Source organism: Schistocerca cancellata, chromosome 8 (genome assembly GCF_023864275.1).
Source record: "Schistocerca cancellata isolate TAMUIC-IGC-003103 chromosome 8, iqSchCanc2.1, whole genome shotgun sequence".
Lineage (NCBI taxonomy): Eukaryota > Metazoa > Arthropoda > Insecta > Orthoptera > Acrididae > Schistocerca > Schistocerca cancellata.
Genome location: NC_064633.1, coordinates 346,560,285 through 346,586,897, shown reverse-complemented (window position 1 = coordinate 346,586,897; position 26,613 = coordinate 346,560,285). Strand labels below are relative to the sequence as shown.

At 43.2% G+C, this 26,613-nt stretch overlaps 1 protein-coding gene across 1 annotated transcript in view; it reads left to right on the top strand.

Annotated features, from left to right (window-relative positions):
* LOC126094774 (venom carboxylesterase-6-like) overlaps positions 1-26,613 on the top strand; it is a 92,585-nt gene that overhangs the window by 4,430 nt on the left and 61,542 nt on the right. The window contains exons 2-3 of the mRNA XM_049909327.1: positions 3,192-3,326; positions 11,951-12,224. Of these exons, the coding sequence (XP_049765284.1) occupies positions 3,192-3,326; positions 11,951-12,224 (409 nt within the window). The remainder of the gene's footprint in view (positions 1-3,191; positions 3,327-11,950; positions 12,225-26,613) is intronic.

Sequence of the window (26,613 nt, the reverse complement as noted above, 5' to 3'; positions counted from 1 at the left end):
AATAAAGCTACCAGCACCTAATTGAACGTGTGCCTGCGGGAGTGGAAGCTGTCATCAAGGCTAAAGATGAGCCAACACCATATTACCGATGGAGGGCGCCACGAATTTCTAAGTCATTTTCAGCCAGGTGTCCGGATACTTTTGATCACACAGTTTACGACTACTGGATGTAGACACATGGTTCACGGCATATGGAAGTTTCAGTCTTATCGGAAATCGTGCTCGGATAGCCAAATTGTAAAGCGACCGCGCTCCACAGGTAATGCTTGTCCACATTCGCATGCGAATGTATATAATGTATGAGACAAAATGTTTCTCCCATATATATTCTTCCAAACAAAAATTATATAGACAAGAAAGTGCTGTTCCTTTTTTTCCTTTCTTCCTCGCTGTCGATTTTATATAAAATAGGAAAGTTCTACGTACAGATATAGCTTATCGGTGTACGATTAGAATAGTGCTACGGAATCTGAATCGTGTGAAACTTTGTAATCCTACCCATTCGATAGCTAAAGCTATGCGAAATACTGACAGTGCAGCTACTATCCTCACAGATCCAGCCGCAGGAAGGGTCTCTCTCATAATCCATTCGCCAATGAGCCCAACCGATTTAGCCATTCATTTGAAGGGACTTCAGTTCCCAATCAAGGTTTCGTTTCGTTTATAATACACAAATTCAAGGTTAGAGATATGACACGGGGGGGGGGGGGGGGGGGATGCAAGGAAATGGACATGGAGAGGAGAGAGCAGGAAATTGACTGAGAGAAGGGAAAGACATGACGCACGGGAGAGGGGAGAAGGAGGAGGAGTTGGACAAAGAATTGGGTGGGAGATGGTAGCAGAGAGACGTAAAATGGAGTTTAGGATGTATAAGCAATTTCCATAGATATTTAATAACTGCGAAGTATTGCCGACTTCGCTAGTTTACGAAGGAAAATCGTACAGACATTCCGTCGTTTGACCATCGAACAGACTCCCGTATGGATGGCATAGTAACAAGCACTCGTGGCGTAGAGAAACAACTGAATGAGCTGAAAACAAATAAGTCACTAGGTCCGAATGGAATCCCAATTCGGTTTATCAAAGAATACTCTATTGCACTGACCCCTTACTTACCTTGCATTTATCGCGAATCTCTCGCCCAGCGCAAGTACCAAGCGACTGGGAAAAAGCGCAGGTGACTCCTGTGTATAAGAAGGGCAAAAGAACAGAACCGCAAAATTACAGAGCAGTATCCCTAACACCTGTTTGCTGCAGAATCTTTGAACAAATTCTCTGTTCGAATGTAACAAATTTTATTGAGACCGACAAGCTTGTGACCCGAATCAGCATGGTTTTAGAAGGCAACGCTCGTGCGAAACTCATATTGTCATTTTCTCGCAGTGAACTATGGATGAAGGGCAACAGGAAGATTCCATATTTCTAGTTTCCGGAAAGCGTTTGACACGGTGCCCAATTGCAGGCTCTTAAAGTAGGTACGAGCGTGTGGAATAGGTTCACAGATATTTGAGTGGGTCGAAGACTTTTGCAGTAATAGAACCCAGTATGTGGCCCTCGACGGCAAGTGTTCATAGAGACAATGGTATCGTCAGTAATGCCCCAGGGAGTGATGTTGTCTGTATACATAAATTGGCGAACTCGGTGGGCAGCAATTTGCGGTAGTTTGCTGAATGTTATGGTGTACGGTAGGTGTCGGAGTTGAGTGACTGGAGGAGGATACAAGATGACTTGACAAAATTTCTAGTTGGTGAGATGAATGGCAATTAGTTCTAAATGTAGAAAAATGTAAGTTTATAAGGATGAGTAGGAAAAACAAATCCGTAATGTTGGGTACAGCATTAGTAGTGTCCTGCTTGACACCATCAGACTTTAAATATCTGGGCGTAACGTTGCAAAGGGATATGAAATGGAACGAGCATGTGAGGATTGTGGGAGAAAGCGAATGGTCGACTTCAGTATGTTGGGGGAACTCTGGGATAGGGTGGTTCATCTGTAAAGGAGGCCGCATATAGGACGCTAGTACGACCTATTTTTGAGCACTGCTCGAGTGTTTGGTATCCGTATCCGGTTGGATCAAAGGAAGATATCGAAGCAATTCAGAGGCGGGCTGCTAGATTTGTTACTGGTAAGTTCGGACAACACAAAAGCGTTGCGTAGATGCTTCGGGAGCTCAAATGGGAATCCGTGCAGGGAAGGCGACATTCTTTTCGAGGAAAACTATAGAGGAAATTTATTTAAAGAACCGGCATTTGAAGCTGAGTACAAAACGATTCCGTTGCCTCCAGCACACATTGCGCGTAAGGTACGAGAGATTAGGCCTCATATCCGCGTGTAGATAGTTGTTTTTCTATCGTTCTTTTTGCAATTGGAACAGGAAAGGAGATGTCTAGTAGTGGTACACCGTAAGCTGAATTGTAGATTATCGATGTAGACGTAGATGTAGAATATTGTAAATGACACACTGGACACCAGACCACTCAAATTTCAAAATGAAATAAATGGTTCAAATGGCTCTGAGTACTATGGGACTCAACATCTGAGGTAATCAGTCCCCTAGAACTTAGAACTACTTAAACCTAACTAACCTAAGGACGTCACAGACATCCATGCCCGAGGCTGGATTCGAACCTGCGACCGTAGCAGTCGTGCAAAATGAAACAACTGACATCATGTTGGGTCAGTAAATGAACAGACCGATAGCCTGTTGTAAGAAACCCATGTCACTAAAAATAAAATAGCCCATTGCCTTTCAAGCAGTGAATCATTTCTTTAGTTGGATCTATGTGACCCAGAAGTGACTTATCCTTTATTTTTGGGAACAAATCATTCACTCTATGACCTGTAGTGAAATGAAAAGCATGCCGGTGTGGCCATGCGGTTCTAAGTGCTGCAGTTTGGAACCACGTGATCGCTACGGTCGCAGGTTCGAATCCTGCCTCGGGCATGGATGTGTGCGATGTCCTTAGGTTAGTTAGGTTTAAGTAGTTCTAAGTCTAGGGGACTGATGACCTCAGAAGTTAAGTCCCATAGTGCTCAGAGCCATTATTTTTTTGAAATGTCAAGCAATCAAGGTCTAAAACTATGCGTGAGATACGAGAGTGGCGAAGCGATTAGGACCATATCGTCACTCGACATAGGATATACGGTTTCTCTGACTCAGCTCTATCACTTTCTTACATGTGTGTCCACAGGCACAGGACGTGTACGTGACGGTGCAGCAGGGCAGGCTGAGAGGCGCCGTGGAGACGAGCGCTCTGGGCCTGCCCTACGCCAGCTTCAGGGGCGTGCCCTACGCGCAGCCACCCGTCGGGGAACTACGCTTCCAGGTAAATGCTGCCAGTTCTTATCTACATACCTGTACACGCTTCCTGGCTCATGTACGAGAGGCGTTCAACAAGCAATGCAACGCATTCCTTTTTCATGAAGGAAGATTGGTTTTATTCAAGATTCCAACACACCATACTATTCCGCACTCCTTTGGCTACAAAACCCTATTTTTCAACAAAATCTTCGTTTAAAGTGATGGTCTGATGCCACCTTTCTGGGAAGGCCTGTATTCCCGTTTCGTACCACTCCACTGGTCGACGTCGGAGCCAATGTCTTGCTGCATCAATAATCTCCCCATCATCCACATACTGCTTCCCACGGGCTGGGCCGAGGAAGAACAGCCCAATGAAGTTTTGTCGGCTGCTCTCGGGTGCGCAGACTTGTATGAGGCCTAGAGTTGTCATACAGAAGGAGCAATTCGTTGGCATTGTTGTGGCGATGAACATGCTGAAGCTGCTTCTTCAGTTTTCTGAGGGTAGCACAATACACTTCCGAATATATGGTTGCACCTAGAGGGAGGAAATCATACAGAATAACCCCTCAGAGTCCCAGAAGACAGTCGCCATGACTTTACCAGCTGAGGGTGTGACTTTGAACTTATTCTTGGGAGCAGAGATGGCGCCACTCTGTGGACTGCCTTTTTCTTTCCGGTTCGCAGCGATGAACCCATGTGACAAAAAGGTTTCCCGATCAGCGTCTTAACACGCAAGCAATTCGTCACAGGTGGTCTGTCTTTGCTCTTTATAGTCTTCTGTTAGGCGCTGACGAACGCAGCAGGCATACATTTTGAGAAACCCAACTGGTGGACGATAGTGTCAACACTACCAACAGAGGTGTCCAGTTGAGCAGTGAGGTGTTTAATTGTGATCTGTCCATTATCTCGAATGAGAGTGTCCGAACGTACCAACATTGCAGAGAATCAGCTGTGTATGGCCGGCCGGCATGTGCTAGATCCGACAGAGTTGTGATATCTTATTTCGATTATGACAGACGCCTCTCCCAAAGACTCACCACGCTTTTGTTCACTGCCAGGTCTCCGTAGACATTCTGCAAGTTCCTATAAATATCTGCGATACTCAGGCGCTCCGCCAAAGGAAACTCAGTGACAGCTCTCTGCTTGGAACGCACCTCCGTTAAAGACGCCATTTTGAAGATCGCATACATCTACATCTACATCCATACTCCGCAAGCCACCTGACGGTGTGTGGCGGAGGGTACCTTCAGTACCTCTATCGGTTCTCCCGCCATCTGTCGGAACTTCGTGGAACAATACGATCAAAAGCGGGGATATTCCACGATGTCCCACAACGAATTTTTGCATGTTTTACAACCGTAATTGGCCGAGAAAAGGAATATTTCGCATTACTCATTGAACGTCCCCCGTATTTGTGTGCACATATCAAGAGCGAATGGACAAAACCTTCAAGGGTGATACAAAAGCATGTTGTTGTTGCTGTGGTTCTCAGTCCAGAGACTAATTTGATGTAGATCTCTATGCTAGTCCGTTCTCCATAATCTCTCACATCTATGGTATAATTGCTGCAGCCTACATTCACTCCAACTTGCTCACTATAGCCGAGAGTCGGCCTCCCTCTAAAGTTTTTATCAGCCACACTTCCTTCCATTAACTAATTAACTATTTATTTGATGTCTCAGGATGCACCCTATCCATTTATCTCTTCTTTCAGTCAAGTTGTGACATGAAGAGCTTTTCTGCCAGACACTATTCATTATTCCTTCCGTCTACCCACTTGATCTTTAGCATTCTTCTGTAATGTACTTAAAAAGTTTCTATAGTATTCTTGTCTTTACTGACTGCTGTACATGTTTCAAGTCTCTGTAACGCTACACTTTGCTACAAAATAGACTTCCTAAAATTTAAATTTATACTCGATTAGTTAGTTAGTTAGTAAATTCATGTTGCATGGATGATTTTGCTCGATAAATCATATTTACGTAGAAAGAGTCATTTGACATTCACTTTGCAAATTAACAAGGCAAAGCATATTCGTCAATTCAACAAACTCTAAAAACATCAACAGGTGGTGTAGGACCATAAATCAATTCCCAGAAGTAAAATTAGTAGCAGCCTTCTTTGCAGAATAAATTGAATCAAGGGTCCTATAATTAACAATTCTATGACTCTTCAAAGATTTATAATGCTGACAATCAACTAAAGGATACATATACCAGAGATAATCAGACAGTGGATCCTACAGTAAAAGATTCAGTGAACAGAACATAAGCATGCATATGGGCGTATTCCCCTGTCCCCCCTTATGTCCCAACTGATATATATTAATCAACAGAACAATATGTGGCCATCAGACTCTTTTTATTTTATTTTTTTATTTCGAATATACAGATATGTGTTGGTAATTTCTTTCCACCACCTTTTACACATTTAATAATAGAAATTCTTATACAGAACAGTAATGTTTGAGGACAAACTTTCTCAGTTTTTGTTTCACTTTTATTTCACTTCGCTGTCTGTCAGACATCTTATGTCACTGGGTAAGTGATCAAAAGCCTCAGTTGCAGCATTATGCATCCCTTTTTGTGCTACAGACAACCTTAATGCTGACTAATGAATGTCATTTTTCCTTCTGGTATTGTAATTATATACCATACTATTCCTTTTGAACTGCAATGTATTATTTACTCATGCAACAAAGTTCATGAAGGAATAAATGTATCGTCAAGCAGTGGGCAGAATGCCCAACTATCCAAACAGATGTCTACAAGATGATTTTGGGTGAGCATCCACACACAGTTTTTCCAGCACGTTTTTCAACAAAGAATACTTTCTTTCTTAAAAATGGGTTAACCTGGAATATATATTCATATGACATTATTGAATGAAAGTATAAGAAAATATGGCAACCTATTAATGTCTCTCCCCAAGATTTGCAATGACTCTAAGTGCAAATGTGGCTGAACTCGATGTTAACATACGTCTCTTTTTCATAAATTCTTTTCTTGCTATTTTGTATAGGGTTATTCATAAGTACCTCAACGCTTTCAGAAATCAACTGCACGGAAAGTACAAGACATACAGAAAAGTGACACATATCAGTGAATAGACTGACTCACCAAAGTTAGATTCGTAACATAAGACGTGGTGTACTTGCCTAGGAGGCAGACCTATCGAACACGTAGACAAAGCATCTGCTCCATATCGTTGCATGTTAGCACTTGCTGATAGGCAACCCAATGAATAGATTTCCAAAGCAGGTTGCAACATCAGTGACATACATAAACGTGCTCTTCTGCGAGCATCTATGGTTGCCGCGGAACAAACGATGCACGGAGCACGTGTAATGTGAGCAAAAACTTGATGAGATGTTTTGTCCAGGGATGTGCTTCTATTTTCTTTATGTCTGGTAGTGTGCGTGCAGTAATCTCCTAAAAACTTGGAGGTACTTATGAATAACCGTGTATACATTCTTTTATTTGGCCATCGACACTAATTTTGCTGCCCAAATGGAAAAATTCTTCTGCTATCTTTAGTGTCATTTCCTAACCTAATTGCCCCGTTATAACCTGGTTTAAGTCGATTACTATCAAGCACAGTTATTTCACCTTTGTTGATATTCATCTTATAACCCCTTTTCAAGACACTATCAGTTCCACTCAACTGATCTTCCAAATTCTTTGCACTCTCAGTCAGAAGTTCAATGCCATCAGCAAACCTTAAAGTTTTTTTTTTTTATTGCCAAGGAAAGGTCTGTGATTCGTAGGACAGATAAGCATAAAAACAGCTAAATATGAAAACAGACATCTGTTTGACAATGCCTCATTGTATGTTATATCTACCGTTGGACAGAAAGAGTTAGTAACCTTTTTGGACGACAGTAGGAGATTGTATTTACGTTAACAATAACTGTGCAAAGCTGCAACCCCTCATTTCACTTAAGGCGTAACAGCAATGCAGTGGGCTGCACGCCATCCAACTTACCAACTTTGTCAAGTTCTGTTACAGTGTTGCCACAATGGCTGTCAGATGCACTTCAGTTCGGACTCAGAGAACGGGAAGCGTGCTGTGAAAAGTGTGAGAAAACATTTCTGCTTGCTGCGGAAGGTGACAGTTAAGTAGACTGTGGGGTCTTCCCCACTCGTCGCTAATGTTGCGTTCTCTGAATGCTATACAATTCAAACAAATAACATTAGTAGTTTTATTTCCAGAAGACAATTTACCAATACTTAACTTTGGAGATTTACAAGTAGTAGTCGCAAACAAGGGGCGACTTGCAATATAATTTAGAGTCCTTGATATGTGAAATGTTCAGGCAAGTTTACACAAGTCACTGATAACTAAGGTCCGCGATCAGGTGCCGATCTGCGCGGCCGAGGCTAGCAGGAGAGGCGAATATTCCCTTTTTCCAGGTGTCGCTCTTGGCGCGGCGACGTCCAATTCCGCGCACCATTGGCCCCCGTTTCCTCACCGCCTTCTCTGCTCTTGCGTTCCCTATCTTCGTTCCAGCGCGTGTGGTTACGCCAGAACAGACTGGTAGTAGAGCTTCAACACAAAAAGAACACAAAAAAGGATGTGGAGTGTACATCACGCTATGCAAATAATGCAAATTAATTGATGGGTTGCTGTGGTGCATTGACAACAGTGGACAGTTCATGTATGGCGTTAAGTGTATTGATTACAGAAACTAAATGCTAAGACATGCAGTGTCAATTAACAACAATTTTCATCCAACTATGGTATCACTTGCAACAGATCACAGCCAGCATTTAATATTTGGAATTCTCCTTTTTCTACAGTTATCTCAAAAATCATACTTTCAAATGCCCAATCTGAAAAAGGTCAAGTAATGTCAGACTGGATGAATTTACTGGTGCAGGATGAGGATCTCCTATTCTGATCTACCTCTTTTTCAGGCTATTTGTATACAACCAACTCATTATATCCATATGTTGACAAACAACTGGGGGAGATTTTCTATAACTTGGGAGGTTTGTTTCTGACCTATGTCAACATCGTTTTGTTAACTCGAGTGGAAAATGATTTGGGTATATACACATATCAAAAAAAGTTTTGCATCACCTCAGTTCCGAGAGTTCCGGAACCTCTACAGAAAACTGGAATAGAGATCAACATAAATATCATTTCTGACCTTTTTATTGCTCATGAAAACCACACATTGCATATTGTACCACCATACAGAGAGACCTTCAGAGGTGGTGGTCCAGATTGCTGTTCACAACGGTACCTCTAATACCCAGTAGCACATCCTCTTGCATTGATGCATACCTGTATTCGTCACGGCACAGTATCCGTTCATCTAGGCACTGTTGGTCCAGATTGTCCCACTCCTCAACAGGAATTCGGTGTAGATCCCTCAGAGTTGTTGGTGGATCACGTCGTCCATAAACAGCCATTTTCAATCCATCCCAGGCATGATCGATAGGGTTCATGTCTCGAGAACATGCTGGCCACACTATTCGAGCGATGTCGTTATCCTGAAGGAAGTAATTCACAAGATGTGCACGATGGGGGCGCGAATTGTCGTCCATGAAGACGAAAGCCTCGCCAGTATGCTGCCGACATGGTTGCACTATCGGTCAGAGGATGGCATTCACGTATCGTACAGCCGTTACGGCGCCCTACATGACCACCAGCGGCGTACGTCGGCACCGCATAACACCACCTCAAAACAGCAGAGAACCTCCACCTTGCTACACTCGCTGGACAGTGTGTCTAAGGCTTCAGCCTGACCGGGTTGCCTCCAAACAAATCCCCGACGATTGTCTGGTTGGAGGCTTATGCGACACTCATCGGTGAAGAGAACATGATGCCAATCCTCAGCAGTCCATTCGGCATGTTGTTGGACCCATCTGTACCGCGCTGCATGGTGTCGTGGTTGCAAAGGTGGACCTCGCCATGGACGTCGGGAGTGAATTTGCGCATCATGCAGCCTATTGCGCACAGTTTGAGTTGAAACACGACGTCCCTGTGGCTGCACGAAAAGCATATTTACCAATCCTTCATTGCTATACCTCTACACCGAAGTATTAACCATTTTCAGTTTGGTTGCTTAAGCAGTGTTCCTGCCTCCACCTGACTGCCAGCGCTTTCAGTTGGAAATTAAAAATGATGTGTTTTAGGACTGAGATTTGACCAAATTCGCTTATCATTCGCAAGATGTTCTGAGTACTACATTCTTGCTATAAGAAACAATGCAAGGCTTTACAGAATGTATTGCGGAGAATTATTAACGACAATAATCTTCCGTTTACAAACAACTATTAGCTGTGAACAGTACGCAGACAGATCTTGGTGCCTGGTTCTCAAAGCTACTTCTTACACCGACATTTCGAACTGCCGTGCACTGGCTATATAGATCCTTTTTACACGACCAGGAAACCTCTGCGAAACTTTCGCACTTTCATAGTTTTAAATAATGACAGTATTTGGAATACGTGTAGTCGTTGCGATAAGCTTATTTATGGGAATGAAGAGAAAAAATCTTCAAAAATGAAACGAACGACGTGAAAGAGTAATGATAAGTTTATTATATGTCCTGATATATACATTTCACGCACATAATTCTGAACAAAATTATGTAGAGCATTACAATACCTCGGTGCAAACGATATTTGACGTAAGGACGCAATCTTCGTGTAGATTTTGTTGTTGACACATGTTAATAATTAATGAGAAAATAGAAATACAAAATAAAAGAAGTAAATAATTGTAATTTACCGCTCACGACAATATTTGGCTATCATGAATTGCTTGTAATTTCTAAATTTCGACCGCTATATTTATATTATTTACCTGTTGTTGAAGGGAAGTTTAGTGAAAAATACAAATATAAAATACAAAGAAGTAAATAAATGCGAAATGAACAAGTTAGAACGTAGTGTTCGCTTCTTACCTGGTATAACAATGAGGCTACCATAAATTATAACTGTATTTTGAGATATTAACTGCACCTCGTGCTTCATGTAAATATGTTAAGCCACTGTGGCAATATGTAAATCTCATTTCAAAGCGAGAGTGACAAAAATGCTTGTCGTTTCGGAAAGTATATCCGTTTAGAAAAGTCAGACAGTACGATGGGCAGAGATAACGGACGACCGCACTGGAACGGTTATTAGCTATGACATTACTGCACACAAATTGTCTAGTTATTTAAAACAAATAAAATGGTAGTTGTAATAAGGTAATATGAAAAGGGCGTCATTCCTGATGAATAATTTTGCTTCGTAAAATAAGGTAAGAACCTGGGCATCCATGACGCTCTTTTGCATATGATAATTAAAAGTTGTTTTTAAGATAAAATTTTTCCACGAATGGTGTTACAGAAAAATTGGTATGCAATGACTGAAGACTGTTAAAAAAAACTTTTCTAATGATATCTCCTTTCCCAGTACGATTGGTATGTGTGGAGGAAATGGGGTGTTGACTTGAGAGATAATATATACGATGTTTGTCATCCCTGTGTTGGAACGGAGTTGTAATCAAGAGTTAACAATCATCTCTATTGCACTGAAGCCGTCTGTGCTGTCACAGTAATCGCCACCAGCAACTTCCTGGCTGCCTTCACATTCCATACATGCAGGGTGTTCGGGAATTCCCGTTACACATTTCTAGGACTTGTAGGGGGGAACGAGCACATAGTATTTTGAATAGGAGCCCATGCCCGGGAACGTACCGGTTCCGTGCTACAGGCATTTGAAAACGTGTTTGCTATGTAGGTGTGCAACAGGATAGTCATAGTGGGAGGAGGGAGGGAGTGCTTACGTCGGTTTAGCTGATATCATTTGATGTCTATCCAAGCTCTTTCACCTGTTTCAAGCCTGTATCACATGTCTGTGAGTGTTAGAGCAAGATGGTTGATTACATGTTTGCAGAGTACACCGACATGATGCTTCTGTATTGCGTCGCCTTTATCAAGATCGTTATACACGATGTCCGACACCATCGCATACCTTTTTTGCCACAACTACGCCTTCACCATCAGCAGGCATGACTGTGGTGTTTCAATTAGATGCCGCACATCCGAACTGGGAGAGGCTGTTCTGCACCATGTTGAAATGAACCCGCCAACAAGTACACGAGCAATTATGCGTGCAATGGATGTTGCCTCCAGCACCATATGTTGTGGATGACTAACAACTACATCCATACCATCTCCAGCCACCTCCAGCACTCCATACTACCTCTAGCACACACATACATACACACACACACACACACACACACACACACACACACACACACACACACACACACACACACGTGAATGTGGCTTGAACCAGGCGAGAGAGGTAGGACAAACATAAAATGAAATCAGCCAATTTGACGTAAGAACCGTTCACCATGAGTACCTGTTGCAAACCTGCCTAGCAAACATGTTCTCAAACGGCAGTAGGACGGCAACGGTACGTTTCTGGACGTGGGTTCCTATTCAAAATTTTATGAACTCACTCCCTTCTACAAGTCCCAGTAGCCTGTAATGGGAATTTCTGAACACCCTATAGCTAGCGCGAATCGCTTTGTCCTCTTGAGAGAAGGAGAGGTTTTCGACTGCAGGCAACTAGAGGACCCTTGCAGGTCCATACTCTAGCGAGTACCCGTCTAGTCACCTGACGAACCTGTTGGCAGGCACCGCAGCCCCCGGCCAGCTGGGAGGGCGACCGCGATGCCTTGGAGCAGCCATCCTCCTGCGCGCAGAACATGGGCCAGCGTTACGAGGGTTCCGAGGACTGCCTCTACGTCAACGTGTTCGTCCCTTACAACGCATCAGGACCTTTCCCGGTGCTTACATGGTTTCCTGGAGGCGCCTTCAAAGGCGGGTCTTCGGCAAATGTGGGTCCAGACCTCTTTCTGTCGCAAGACATCATTGTAGTCGCTGTCCAGCCACGAGTTGGAGCAATGGGTAAGTACAGGGTTAGTCAAAAGGACTTTAAAACTCTGCAATAAGCTGAAATTTGTTGAGGTAAGTTACAGAATCGTCAGATGTGTCATTTTGTAGGAAACAACCTCAAGTTACAGATAAAGGCGTCAGCTGTCGTTTTGATTCGATTTGACTACCGTTTGTGATGCGACAAACATCCCACCGGTGATCAGTTCCTTCCTCACTCGTTGCAGCAAATCGGGCGTAACTTGTGCAATGAGAGGGTAGATTCGATTTCTCAGGTCGGCTAAATTGTTTAGTAGGGGAGGAAAATTCATACGGTCTTTAATAAAACTGCAGAGAAAGAAATCCAGTCTGAGGAGTGAGGTGGCCTTGTGATTGGTCCTTCACGGCCAACCCCCATAAGCAATCTTACCTGCACCACTAATGTACTGTGCCACTGTGAACCTGGATGGTTTCAAGTGTAAACGTCTACGCAGTACTCGCCAAACAATCTTTTGTGGATTGCCAGTCACGCGAGACGCACATCGCGTTGATTTTTGTGGACTGAGGGCAAAGCTTTCCCTAACCTGTTCGACGTAATAATCAATACGCGGGCGACCTGGTGATCATGTCATAGTCAACAACCCGTCTCAACAAAGTACTTGTGCGAAGAATAATATGTAGGCCTGCTTGGATGTTCTTTAGCGTATTCGCTGTGAAATTTACGCCGAACCGTTGTTGCAGAGTTCGTTTTATGAAACCAAAACACACAACGAGCACGCGCTGGAGCAGTGAAAGGAGCCGTTTCAATATTGCACCACGCTGGCGCTACTGGTGGCGGAATGCTGTACTGATGTACTTCGTGAATTAAAATTGAGGTTGTTTGCTAAAAAACTACACATCTACAGTGTAAGTGGGCTGTTTAGGTTTTTATGTTGGTAAAGCCACGTAGCGCTCTTATGAAAGTAGGCTGTTTAGGTGTTTATATTGGTAACGCCACGTAGCGCTCTGTATGAAAATCACTGACTGTGCTGTGTGCGGTCTGTGGCTGGTTGGCATTGTTAGAATATTCACTATTGTAGTGTTGGCCAGTTGGATGTGAACAGTGCATAGCGTTGTGCAGTTGGAGGTGAGCCGCCAGCAGTGGTGGATGTGGGGAGAGAGATGGCAGAGTTTTGAGAGTGGACGATCTGGACGTGTGTCCATCAGAGAAAGGAAATTTGTAAGACTGGATGTCATGAACTGATATATATATTATGACTCTTGAACACCAGTAAGGTAAATACATTGTTTGTTCTCCATCAAAATCTTTCTTTTGCTAACTATGCCTATCAGTAGTTAGTGCCTTCAGTAATTAGAATCTGTATTTAGCTGGCAGTATTGGCGTACGCTGTATTTGCAGTAGTTTGAGTAACGAAGATTTTTGTGAGGTAAGTGATTCTTGAAAGGTATAGGTTATTGTCAGTCAGGGCCATTCTTTTGTAGAGATTATTGAAAGTCAGATTGCGTTGCGCTAAAAAAAATATTGTGTGTCAGTTTACTGTTGATCAGAATAAGTAAAGAGAGAAATGTCTTAGTACGTTCAGTTTTGCTCAGGCGTTTCAAAATCAAATAACGTAGAGGTTTTCCAGCACTGTCATTTTTAAATTTTTCCAAGGGGACGTTTCATAACAGATTCTGTAAGTTATTTCAATAAATTTGTATATAGGATAAATTTCATTTCCATCTCTAATCACAAATTTGTTAGGTCCTCAGACTACCAATTTCAGTCAGCAATGACCATCTTCAGATCTATTTTAAACACATATCGTAATATAATAGACCATAGTGGAATCGTCAAAAGATAAATATCAGATCAGCTCAGTTTGTTTTGAACAGTAGCGCTGTTAACAAAATGACTCTAGTATATGCGATATTTAATTTATATGTGACGATGCTGAGATGATTTGGGTTTATCTTTTTACGATGCCACTATGACTCCTTTATATTAGGACAAGTTTTTAAAACAGATCTGAAGGTGGTTGTTACTGACTGAAAACGGTAGACTAGGGACTTAAAAAGTTCGTGATCATGGACGGAAATAAAGAAATTTATTCTACATTTTCTGGATCATTGTTGATTTGGGAGCATGTAGTATATCATTTCAAAGCTGTAGTTTAGACATTTTACTTGTGATCTACGCATACGTTAAATTTCTAAGGTCTTCGATTTTCGTGTTCACAAAATAATCACAAAAAATATGTATTGCTACTGAACAGAGACATTGTTGGACGGAAACAATCACAGGCAATGACGGACGACACGAAACAATGTAAATACATAACAGAGGAGGAGTGATATATTTATAGCGAAAACTTGTATAGGTAGGAAAGCAGGATAACAGACATAAATAGGCCTACCATTCATGTTTAACACAGGTCAGAATACCAACATAAAGGTCGATATCGGACTCTCGGTGAGGAATACACACTCCTTAGGCACTAATGCATATTTTGCACCTGTTATTTATGCTGGCTAACAATTTTTTTAAGAGTTGTTGGGGGATATTGTTCCACTCCTCTCTCAAGGCGGTTTTCGCTTCTTGCGCAGTTCAAGGAGAGCGTCTTCACTGAGAAACAAGTCTGCCAAGAGGATTCCAGGCATGGTCTATAACACGCAGGCCATCCATAAGTTCTTCATTGTATACTCCGTCCTACACCCCATCGGTCTTATGTGGGCTGGTATTCGCGTCCAGAAACGGAATGTCGGTACATCCCGCACCCTAAAGAGACGGACTTGATCCAGAATAATCTCTGTACAATACCGCCAAGCTGTAACGGTAGCTCGCGCAAAGATACGCATGTGTGTTTGCCCACTGTGCGCAGTGCTTGACCACACCATAACGCTTGGACCTTACAGAGGACGTTCATGAACATTCTGTGGTGTGCAACGCGTTGCCCTCTCTCCCCACACTAACTGATGAGAAACATAGAAGTAGATATCCTCGGTGTAACAAAGCAGCTTAAATCACTTAATAAAGGAAAGTCCTACAGTCCAGATTGTATACCAGTTAGGTTCCTGTCAGAGTATGTTGATAAAATAGCTCCATATTTAGCAATTATATACAACCACTCGCTCACAGAAAGATCATTACCTAAAGACTGGAAAATTGCTCAAGTCACATCAATACCCAAAAAGGGAAGTAGGAGTAATCCGCTGAATTACAGGCCTATATCACTAAAGTCTATTTGCAGTAAGGTTTTGGAACATATACAGTATTCGAACATTATGAAATACCTCGAAGAAAAAGATTTATTGACACATTGTCAGCACAGATTCAGAAAATAGAAAATATCGTTCTTGTGAAACACAACTAGCTCTTTATATTCATGAAGTAATAAGTGCTCTTGACAGGGGATGTCAAATTTATTCCATATTTTTAGATTTCCAGAAGGCTTTCGACACCGTTCCTCATAAGCGTCCTCTAACCATACTGCGTGCCTACGGAGGATCGCCTCAGTTGTGCGACTGGAGTCGTGGTTTCCTATCAGAAAGGTCACAGTTCGTAGTAATAGACCGATATCATCGAGCAAAACAGAAGTAATATCCGGCGTTCCCCAAGGAAATGTTATAGGCCCTCTATTGTTCCTGACCTATATTAACAAAAAAGTTCAAATGTGTGTGAAATACTATAGGACTTAACTGCTAATGTCATCAGTCCCTAAGCTTACACACTACTTAACCTAAATTATCCTAAGTACAAACACACACACCCATGGCCGAGGGAGGACTCGAACCTCCGCCGGGATCAGCCGCACAATCCATAACTGCAGCGCCTAAGACCGCTCGGCTAATCCCGCGCGGCACCTATATTAACGACATAGGAGACAATCTGAGTACCGTCTTAGATTGTTTGCAGATGATGCTGACATTTACCGTCTTGTAAAGTCATCAGATGATCAAAACGACTTGCAAAATGATTTAGATAAGATGTCTGTATGGGGTGAAAAGCGGCAATTGATCCTGAATAAAGAAATGTGTGAAGTAATTCACATGAGTACTGAAAGAAATCAGCTAAATTTCGATTACGCGATAAGTCACAAAAATCTGAATGCTGTAAATTCAGCTAAATACTTAGGGATTAGAATTACAAATAACCTAAAATGGAACGATCACATAGATAATATCGTGGGTAGAGCAAACCAAAGACTGCGATTCATTGGCAGAACACTTAGATGGTGTAACAGGTCTACTAAAGGGACTGCTTACACCACGCTTGTCCGCCCTATTCTGGAGTATTGCTGTGCGGTGTGGGATCCGCATCAGGTGGGACTGACGGATAACATCGAAAAAGTACAAAAAATGGCAGCTCGTTTTGTATTATCGCGAAATAGGGGAGATAGTGTCACAGACATGATACGTGAATTGGAGTGGCAATCATTAAAACAAAGGCGTTTTTCGTTGCAACGGGATCTTCTCATGATGTTTCAATCACCAGTTTTCTCCTCCGATTGCGAAAACATTCTGTTGGCACACACCTACATGGGGAGAAATGATCATCACGATAAAATAAGAGAAATCAGGGCTCGCACGGAAAAAATTAAGTACTCGTTTTTCCCGCGTGCCGTTCGAGATTCGAACGGTAGAGAGACCGCTTGAAGGTGGTTCATTGAACCCTCTGCCAGGCACTTTATTGTGAATAGCAGAGTAATCACGTAGATGTAGATGTAGATGTGACCAGAATCACTCTGCCACAGTAAAGCAGCATTCGGCGCAGAAAATCACTCGGATCACTGTTCCTGACCGCATCAAAACTGTTTTACGCACTCTACACCAGTGAACTCTTTCTCGACGATGACCTGGTTAAAGTGGGATGCATTTAACACACTTCCGAACAAACAAAACGGTTTGATTTAATCGTCATGAAATTGTTCTGGCAGAGGCACCATTGGAGACTGTAAGGTATGAAGTGGTCAGGCTAGGAGTGAGCTGTCTGTCCCGTTTCTCCACTAGGGTTGCGTATCGATCCTCTTGAGGTGTGGTGTTCCGTCTACGATCACCAGCATCGTTTCGCTTAGCATTTCCTTCTTCAGCAGCCGTTTTTAAACTCAAGATGATACTTTTGAACGCACCCATTACTATAGACACAGTAGCAACACTTTGACCAGCTCCCAGTCGTCCAACTGCTCGTTGTTGTTGTTGTTGTGATCTTCAGTCCTGAGACTGGTTTGATGCAGCTCTCCATGCTACTCTATCCTGTGCAAGCTTCTTCATCTCCCAGTATCTACTGTAACCTACATCCTTCTGAATCTGCTTAGTGTATTCACCTCTTTGTCTCCCTCTACGATTTTTACTCTCCACACTGCCCTCCAATGCTAAATTTGTGATCCCTTGATGCCTCAAAACATGTCCTACCAACCGATCCCTTCTTCTAGTCAAGTTGTGCCACAAACTTCTCTTCTCCCCAATCCTATTCAATACCTCCTCATTATTTACGTGATCTACCCACCTTATCTTCAGCATTCTTCTGTAGCACCACATTTCGAAAGCTTCTATTCTCTTCTTGTCCAAACTAGTTATCGTCCATGTTTCACTTCCATACATGGCTACATTCCATACAAATACTTTCAGAAACGACTTCCTGACACTTAAATATATACTCGATGTTAACAAATTCCTCTTCTTGAGAAACGCTTTCCATTGCCAGTCTACATTTTATATCCTCTCTACTTCGACCATCATCGGTTATTTTACTCCCTAAATAGCAAAACTCCTTTACTACTTTAAGTTTCTCATTTCCTAATCTAATTCCCTCAGCATCACCCGACTTAATTAGACTACATTCCATTATCCTCGTTTTACTTTTGTTTATGTTCATCTTATATCCTCCTTTCAAGACACTGTCCATTCCGTTCAACTGCTCTTCCAAGTCCTTTGCTGTCTCTGACAGAATTACAATGTCATCGGCGAACCTCAAAGTTTTTACTTCTTCTCCATGAATTTTAATACCTACTCCGAATTTTTCTTTTGTTTCCTTTACTGCTTGCTCAATATACAGATTGAATAACATCGGGGAGAGGCTACAACCCTGTCTTACTCCTTTCCCAACCACTGCTTCCCTTTCATGCCCCTCGACTCTTATAATTGCCATCTGGTTTCTGTACAAACTGTAAATAGCCTTTCGCTCCCTGTATTTTAGCCCTGCCACCTTCAGAATTTGAAAGAGAGTATTCCAGTTAACATCGTCAAAAGCTTTCTCTAAGTCTACAAATGCTAGAAAAGTAGGTTTGCCTTTTCTTAATCTTTCTTCTAAGATAAGTCGTAAGGTCAGTATTGTCTCACGTGTTCCAACATTTCTACGGAATCCAAACTGATCTTCCCCGAGGTCGGCTTCTACCAGTTTTTCCATTCGTCTGTAAAGAGTTCGCGTTAGTATTTTGCAGCTGTGACTTATTAAACTGATAGTTCGGTAATTTTCACATCTGTCAACACCTGCTTTCTTTGGGATTGGAATTATTATATTCTTCTTGAAGTCTGAGGGTATTTCGCCTGTCTCATACATCGTGCTCACCAGATGGTAGAGTTTTGTCATGACTGGCTCTCCCGAGGCCATCAGTAGTTCAAATGGAATGTTGTCTACTCCCGGGGCCTTGTTTCGACTCAGGTCTTTCAGTGCTCTGTCAAACTCTGCACGCAGTATCTTATCTCCCATTTCGTCTTCATCTACATCCTCTTCCATTTCCATAATATTGTCCTCAAGTACCTCGCCCTTGTATAAACCCTCTATATACTCCTTCCACCTTTCTGCCTTCCCTTCTTTGCTTAGAACTGGGTTGCCATCTGAGCTCTTGATATTCATACAAGTGGTTCTCTTTTCTCCAAAGGTCTCTTTAATTTTCCTGTAGGCAGTATCTATCTTACCCCTAGTGAGACAAGCCTCTACATCCTTACATTTGTCCTCTAGCCATCCCTGCTTAGCCATTTTGCACTTCCTGTCGATATCATTTTTGAGACGTTTGTATTCCTTTTTGCCTGCTTCATTTACTGCATTTTTATATTTTCTCCTTTCATCAATTAAATTCAATATTTCTTCTGTTACCCAAGGATTTCTATTAGCCCTCGTCTTTTTACCTACTTGATCCTCTGCTGCCTTCACTACTTCATCCCTCAGAGTTACCCATTCTTCTTCTACTGTATTCCTTTCCCCCATTCCTGTCAATTGTTCCCTTATGCTCTCCCTGAAACTCTCTACAACCTCTGGTTCTTTCAATTTATCCAGGTCCCATCTCCTTAAATTCCCACCTTTTTGCAGTTTCTTTAGTTTCAATCTGCAGTTCATAACCAATAGATTGTGGTCAGAATCCACATCTGCCCCAGGAAATGTCTTACAATTTAAAACCTGGTTCCTAAATCTCTGTCTTACCATTATATAATCTATCTGATACCTTTTAGTATCTCCAGGATTCTTCCAGGTATACAACCTTCTTTTATGATTCTTGAACCAAGTGTTGGCTATGATTAAGTTATGCTCTGTGCAAAATTCTACAAGGCGGCTTCCTCTTTCATTCATTCCCCCCAATCCATATTCACCTACTATGTTCCCTTCTCTCCCTTTTCCTACTGACGAATTCCAGTCACCCATAACTATTAAATTTTCGTCTCCCTTCACTACCTGAATAATTTCTTTTATCTCGTCATACATTTCATCTATTTCTTCATCATCTGCAGAGGTAGTTGGCATATAAACTTGTACTACTGTAGTAGGCATGGGCTTTGTGTCTATCTTGGCCACAATAATACGTTCACTATGCTGTTTGTAGTAGCTAACCGGCACTCCTATTTTTTTATTCATTATTAAACCTACTCCTGCATTACCCCTATTTGATTTTGTATTTATAACCCTGTAATCACCTGACCAAAAGTCTTGTTCCTCCTGCCACCGAACTTCACTAATTCCCACTATATCTAACTTTAACCTATCCATTTCCCTTCTAAAATTTTCTAACCTACCTGCCCGATTAAGGGATCTGACATTCCACGCTCCGATCCGTAGAACGCCAGTTTTCTTTCTCCTGATAACGACGTCCTCCTGAGTAGTCCCCGCCCGGAGATCCGAATGGGGGACTATTTTACCTCCGGAATATTTTACCCAAGAGGACGCCATCATCATTTAATCATACAGTAGAGCTGCATGTCCTCGGGAAAAATTACGGCTGTAGTTTCCCCTTGCTTTCAGCCGTTCGCAGTACCAGCACAGCAAGGCCGTTTTGGTTAATGTTACAAGGCCAGATCAGTCAATCATCCAGACTGTTGCCCCTGCAACTACTGAAAAGGCTGCTGCCCCTCTTCAGGAACCACATGTTTGTCTGGCCTCTCAACAGATACCCCTCCGTTGTGGTTGCACCTACGGTACGGCCATCTGTATCGCTGAGGCACGCAAGCCTCCCCACCAACGGCAAGGTCCATGGTTCATGGGGGTAAGATCGTACACGATCTTAAACACTCAAATGATGTCTTGCAGACATGTTGTTACACCACACGGAATGTCGCACTAATCGGCTCCACAACAACTTTCCTCACACACCGTACTACATGAAACGTCGAATGCAATTTTTGTTCACAGCGTCGCCACTGTGGACAATCCCTTAGGAATCTATTTTGGCGAGCGGTAAACTGCTGACGCAATAACACCATGACTGGTGAATGTGCAACCACAGAGTGTGTCTTTCGTCGCTGGAGAAAGAGATAAATCGCTAGGATCCACGAATAAACTCCTGTGTCGCGTTCACAGCTGCATCTGGTGCACGGCCTTAGCGAAAGAGAACACCTGCAGACTTTCCCGACCTTTTACTGTATTTGGCTATGCCGGAAGGAGCTTCTTCTTCAAAACATCTTGTTAACTCGTACCTGTTCATGCATAAACGCCTTGGAACACAATGAGTAAAGATTACGCCATCGCTGTCCCTAAAACAGCCCCCATTTTTCAGCACTGGCCCTTACCCAAGATATTTTTGGTGACAGAGAGTCGGTTTACCTCCAAAGAGCTGACTGTAGTCTCGTTTCATGAATGAAAAAAGGCATCGATGTCTCATTAATTGTTGTCATAATTGTTGAAAAATTTATCATCCCTGCCGTCATGACCTGAGAAATCGCCCATCGCGAGGGCTTACAATCATATGTCGGCATTATTCGCACCCATCTGAATATATTTTCCGCATTGTCAGGTCATCAAGCAGGATTGAGTGGCTATGATCCACTGAAATACAAACGGCCCACTAGTGCGACACTTGTCAGACTAGGGCCGACTGCACCAGCAGCGATTAAAAAGCAAGATAACCAAGGATCCTGTCATCATGGTTAAAGCTTAATAACGAATAAGTTGTCTCTGTGCTGCACCAATGTTGAACGCCGGTTAGCAAAACGCGCTCAGGTAAACAGGAATTTGACGGCAGTTAACTCTGTGGGTCACAGTGGAAGCTGCCCATTATACTGGGTGGTTCTAATGAAAGTGCAGCTAATCACGGAGGTCCAATGTGGAGTGTAATTATCATACGGCAGCTAAACTTGGCAGACATGCTAATAAGTTAACGCGAAACCGATTTACATTGCAAAAAACATTAGTTCCAATTTAGGCCATCAGTTGAAAATCTGACACTGTGAATGCAAAAAAGACATATAGAAACATTTCCATATGTTATGGGTTGGGAGCGCTACGTGGGCAGAAAAGATCAAACAAGTGATGCCGGCATAATGCTGATTTTATTAGTAATCACTGCATACACAGTTTGTTCAGTATGAGCACTGGATACGTCGATAACGTGCTGAATCCATAAAACAACGTGATCAACAATTGCTTGCAGCAGTTCCAGTGGGGTCTGAGCAACGAGTTCCTGTATGCTGACTTTTAGAGCAGGTAGAGACCGAACGTATCCCTGGTAAACGCTTTCTTTTAGATATCGCCAGAACCAAATGATTTCTACCAGTTATGTAACTCATTTTTGTGGTTCATGGTGTGGGTTCCTGTAGTCATGTCCTAGTTCATGAACCACGGGCAACGTATAAGTGGCCAAGTAAGTGGTCCCGACAGTCGGGATACCAGTTACTTTGGAATAAGGCTGGGCATCTCGGACATATTCTGAGTCGTGGTCACCTTTGTGCTCATACGGCAAAGACTACCAAATCCACCGGTTAGTCCCTCAGCCGTTAGGGGTATAACCCAATGGGACTCGGGGCAAGTAAGGCTAGCAACCTACTTCCCTGGTACTTTAAATATGATGCTGGCACAATCAGAGCAAAATGCCTCGGACCTTTGGAGGTGACGGAGTCCCACCTCTAACTGACAAACCAGGGACTCCTAAGATACGACTTGGCAAACAAATGGTAATGAGATGGGGAGCTATTAATATCAATGGGGGCTACTCTGGGAAGAAGGTAGAGCTGGCAGAGGCTGCAAGTAAGATGGGGCTGGACGTTTTAGCTGTTAGTGACATTCGGGTAAGGGGTGAGAAAGAAGAGGAAGTGGGAGAATACAAGGTCTACCTGTCAGGAGTCAAAGCAGGAATAGCACAATGGGGTGTAGGGCTTTACATCAGGAAAGAAATGGAACCCAGCATAGTTGCAATAAGGTATGTAAACGAACAACTGATGTGGATAGATTTGACAGTGTCTAGCAAGAAAATTAGGATTGTGTCAGTATATTCGCATTGTGAAGGGACAGATCAAGATAAGATGGATAGTTTTTATGAGGCACTCAGTGATGTAGTTGTTAGAGTAAAGGACAAGGACAGTGTTCTGCTCATGGGTGATTTTAACGCCAGGATTGGAAATCGAACAGAAGGGTATGAAAAGGTTATGGGTAAATTTGGAGCGGATATGGAGGCCAACAGGAACGGGAAACAACTCTTGGATTTCTGTGCCAGTATGGGCTTAGTAATCACAAACTCCTTTTTTAAACATAAGAACATTCACCGGTATACTAGGGAAGGCAGGGGAACCAGATCTGTCATTGACTATATAATAACAGATCAGGAATTCAGGAAGGCTGTGAGGGACACACGTGTATTCAGGGGATTCTTTGATGACACTGATCATTATTTAATCTGCAGTGAAATTGGGATTGTGAGGCCGAAAGTGCAGGAGGTCAGGTCCATATGTAGGAGGATAAGAGTGGAGAAACTTCAGGATAAGGAAATCAAGCACAAGTACATAACAGCGATCTCAGAAAGGTAGCAGTTAGTTGAATGTAGTCAATTACAGTCATTGGAAAAGGAATGGACAAGGTACAGGGACACAGTACTAGAAGTGGCTAAAGAATGTCTTGGAACAGTAGTGTGTAAAAGTAGGATGAAGCAAACAGCTTGGTGGAATGATACAGTCAAGGCAGCCTGTAAAAGGAAAAAGAAGGCGTATCAAAAATGGCTACATACCAGAACCCAAGTAGACAGAGAAAGTTATGTTGAAGAAAGAAACAAAGCCAAACAGATAATTGCAGCATCCAAGAAGAAACCGTGGGAAGACTTTGGAAACAGGTTGGAGACTATGGGTGAAGCTGCTGGAAAACCATTCTGGAGTGTAATTAGCAGTCTTCGAAAGGGAGGTAAGAAGGAAATGACAAGTATTTTGGACAGGTCAGGAAAACTGCTGGTGAATCCTGTGGATGCCTTGGGCAGATGGAGGGAATATTTTGAAGAGTTGCTCAATGCAGGTGAAAATGCGATCAGTAATGTTTCAGATTTCGAGGTAGAATGGGATAGGAATGATGATGGAAATAGGATCACATTTGAGGAAGTGGAAAAAATGGTCAATAGATTGCAGTGCAATAAAGCGGCTGGGGTGGATGAAATTAAGTCGGAACTCATCAAATACAGTGGAATGTCAGGTCTTAAATGGCTACACAGGATAATTGAAATGGCCTGGTAGTTGGGACAGGTTCCATCAGACTGGACAAAAGCAGTAATCACACCAATCTTTAAACATGGAAACAGAAAAGATTGTAACAACTACAGAGGTATCTCTTTAATCAGCGTTGTGGGTAAAATCTTCTCAGGTATTGTTGAAAGGAAAGTGCGAGTATTAGTTGAGGACCAATTGGATGAAAATCAGTGTGGGTTTAGGCCCCTTAGAGGTTGTCAGGACCAGATCTTTAGCTTACGGCAAATAATGGAGAAGTGTTATGAGTGGAACAGGGAATTGTATCTATGCTTTATAGATCTAGAAAAGGCATATGACCGGGTTCCTAGGAGGAAGTTATTGTCTGTTGTACAAGATTATGGAATAGGAGGCAAACTTTTGCAAGCAATTAAAGGTCTTTACATGGATAGTCAGGCAGCAGTTAGAGTTGACGGCAAATTGAGTTCATGGTTCAGAGTAGTTTCAGGGGTAAGACAAGGCTGCAACCTGTCTCCACTGTTGTTCATATTATTTATGGATCATATGTTGAAAACAATAGACTGGCTGGGTGAGATTAAGATATGTGAACACAAAATAAGCAGTCTTGCATATGCGGATGACTTAGTGGTGATGGCAGATTCGATTGAAAGTTTGCAAAGTAATATTTCAGAGCTAGATCAGAAATGTAAGGACTACGGTATGAAGATCAGCATCTCCAAAACGAAAGTAATGTCAGTGGGAAAGAAATATAAACGGATTGAGTGCCAAATAGGAGGAACAAAGTTAGAACAGGTGGACGGTTTCAAGTACTTAGGATGCATATTCTCACAGGATGGCAAATTAGTGAAAGAACTGGAAGCGAGGTGTAGCAAAGCTAATGCAGTGAGCGCTCAGCTACGATCTACTCTCTTCTGCAAGAAGGAAATCAGTACCAAGACTAAGTTATCTGTGCACCGTTCAATCTTTCGACCAACTTTGTTGTATGGGAGCGAAAGCTGGGTGGATTCAGGTTACCTTATCAACAAGGTTGAGGTTACGGATATGAAAGTAGCTAGGATGATTGCAGGTACTAGTAGATGGGAACAATGGCAGGAGGGTGTCCACAATGAGGAAATCAAAGAAAAACTGGGAATGAACTCTATAGACGTAGCAGTCAGGGCGAACAGGCTTAGATGGTGGGGTCATGTTACACGCATGGTAGAAGCAAGGTTACCCAAGAGACTCATGGATTCAGCAGTAGAGGGTAGGAGGAGTCGGGGCAGACCGAGGAGAAGGTACCTGGATTCGGTTAAGAATGATTTTGAAGTAATAGGTTTAACATCAGAAGAGGCACCAATGTTAGCACTGAATAGGGGATCATGGAGGAACTGTATAAGGGGGGCTATGCTCCAGACTGAACGCAGAAAGGCATAATCAGTCTTAAATGATGATGATGATGATGATGATGTAACTCATTAAGTATATATATATATATATATATATATATATATACTCCTGGAAATGGAAAAAAGAACACATTGACACCGGTGTGTCAGACCCACCATACTTGCTCCGGACACTGCGAGAGGGCTGTACAAGCAATGATCACACGCACAGCACAGCGGACACACCAGGAACCGCGGTGTTGGCCGTCGAATGGCGCTAGCTGCGCAGCATTTGTGCACCGCCGCCGTCAGTGTCAGCCAGTTTGCCGTGGCATACGGAGCTCCATCGCAGTCTTTAACACTGGTAGCATGCCGCGACAGCGTGGACGTGAACCGTATGTGCAGTTGACGGACTTTGAGCGAGGGCGTATAGTGGGCATGCGGGAGGCCGGGTGGATGTACCGCCGAATTGCTCAACACGTGGGGCGTGAGGTCTCCACAGTACATCGATGTTGTCGCCAGTGGTCGGCGGAAGGTGCACGTGCCCGTCGACCTGGGACCGGACCGCAGCGACGCACGGATGCACGCCAAGACCGTAGGATCCTACGCAGTCCCGTAGGGGACCGCACCGCCACTTCCCAGCAAATTAGGGACACTGTTGCTCCTGGGGTATCGGCGAGGACCATTCGCAACCGTCTCCATGAAGCTGGGCTACGGTCCCGCACACCGTTAGGCCGTCTTCCGCTCACGCCCCAACATCGTGCAGCCCGCCTCCAGTGGTGTCGCGACAGGCGTGAATGGAGGGACAAATGGAGACGTGTCGTCTTCAGCGATGAGAGTCGCTTCTGCCTTGGTGCCAATGATGGTCGTATGCGTGTTTGGCGCCGTGCAGGTGAGCGCCACAATCAGGACTGCATACGACCGAGGCACACAGGGCCAACACCCGGCGTCATGATGTGGGGGGCGATCTCCTACACTGGCCGTACACCACTGGTGATCGTCGAGGGGACACTGAATAGTGCACGGTACATCCAAACCGTCATCGAACCCATCGTTCTACCATTCCTAGACCGGCAAGGGAACTTGCTGTTCCAACAGGACAATGCACGTCCGCATGTATCCCGTGCCACCCAACGTGCTCTAGAAGGTGTAAGTCAACTACCCTGGCCAGCAAGATCTCCGGATCTGTCCCCCAT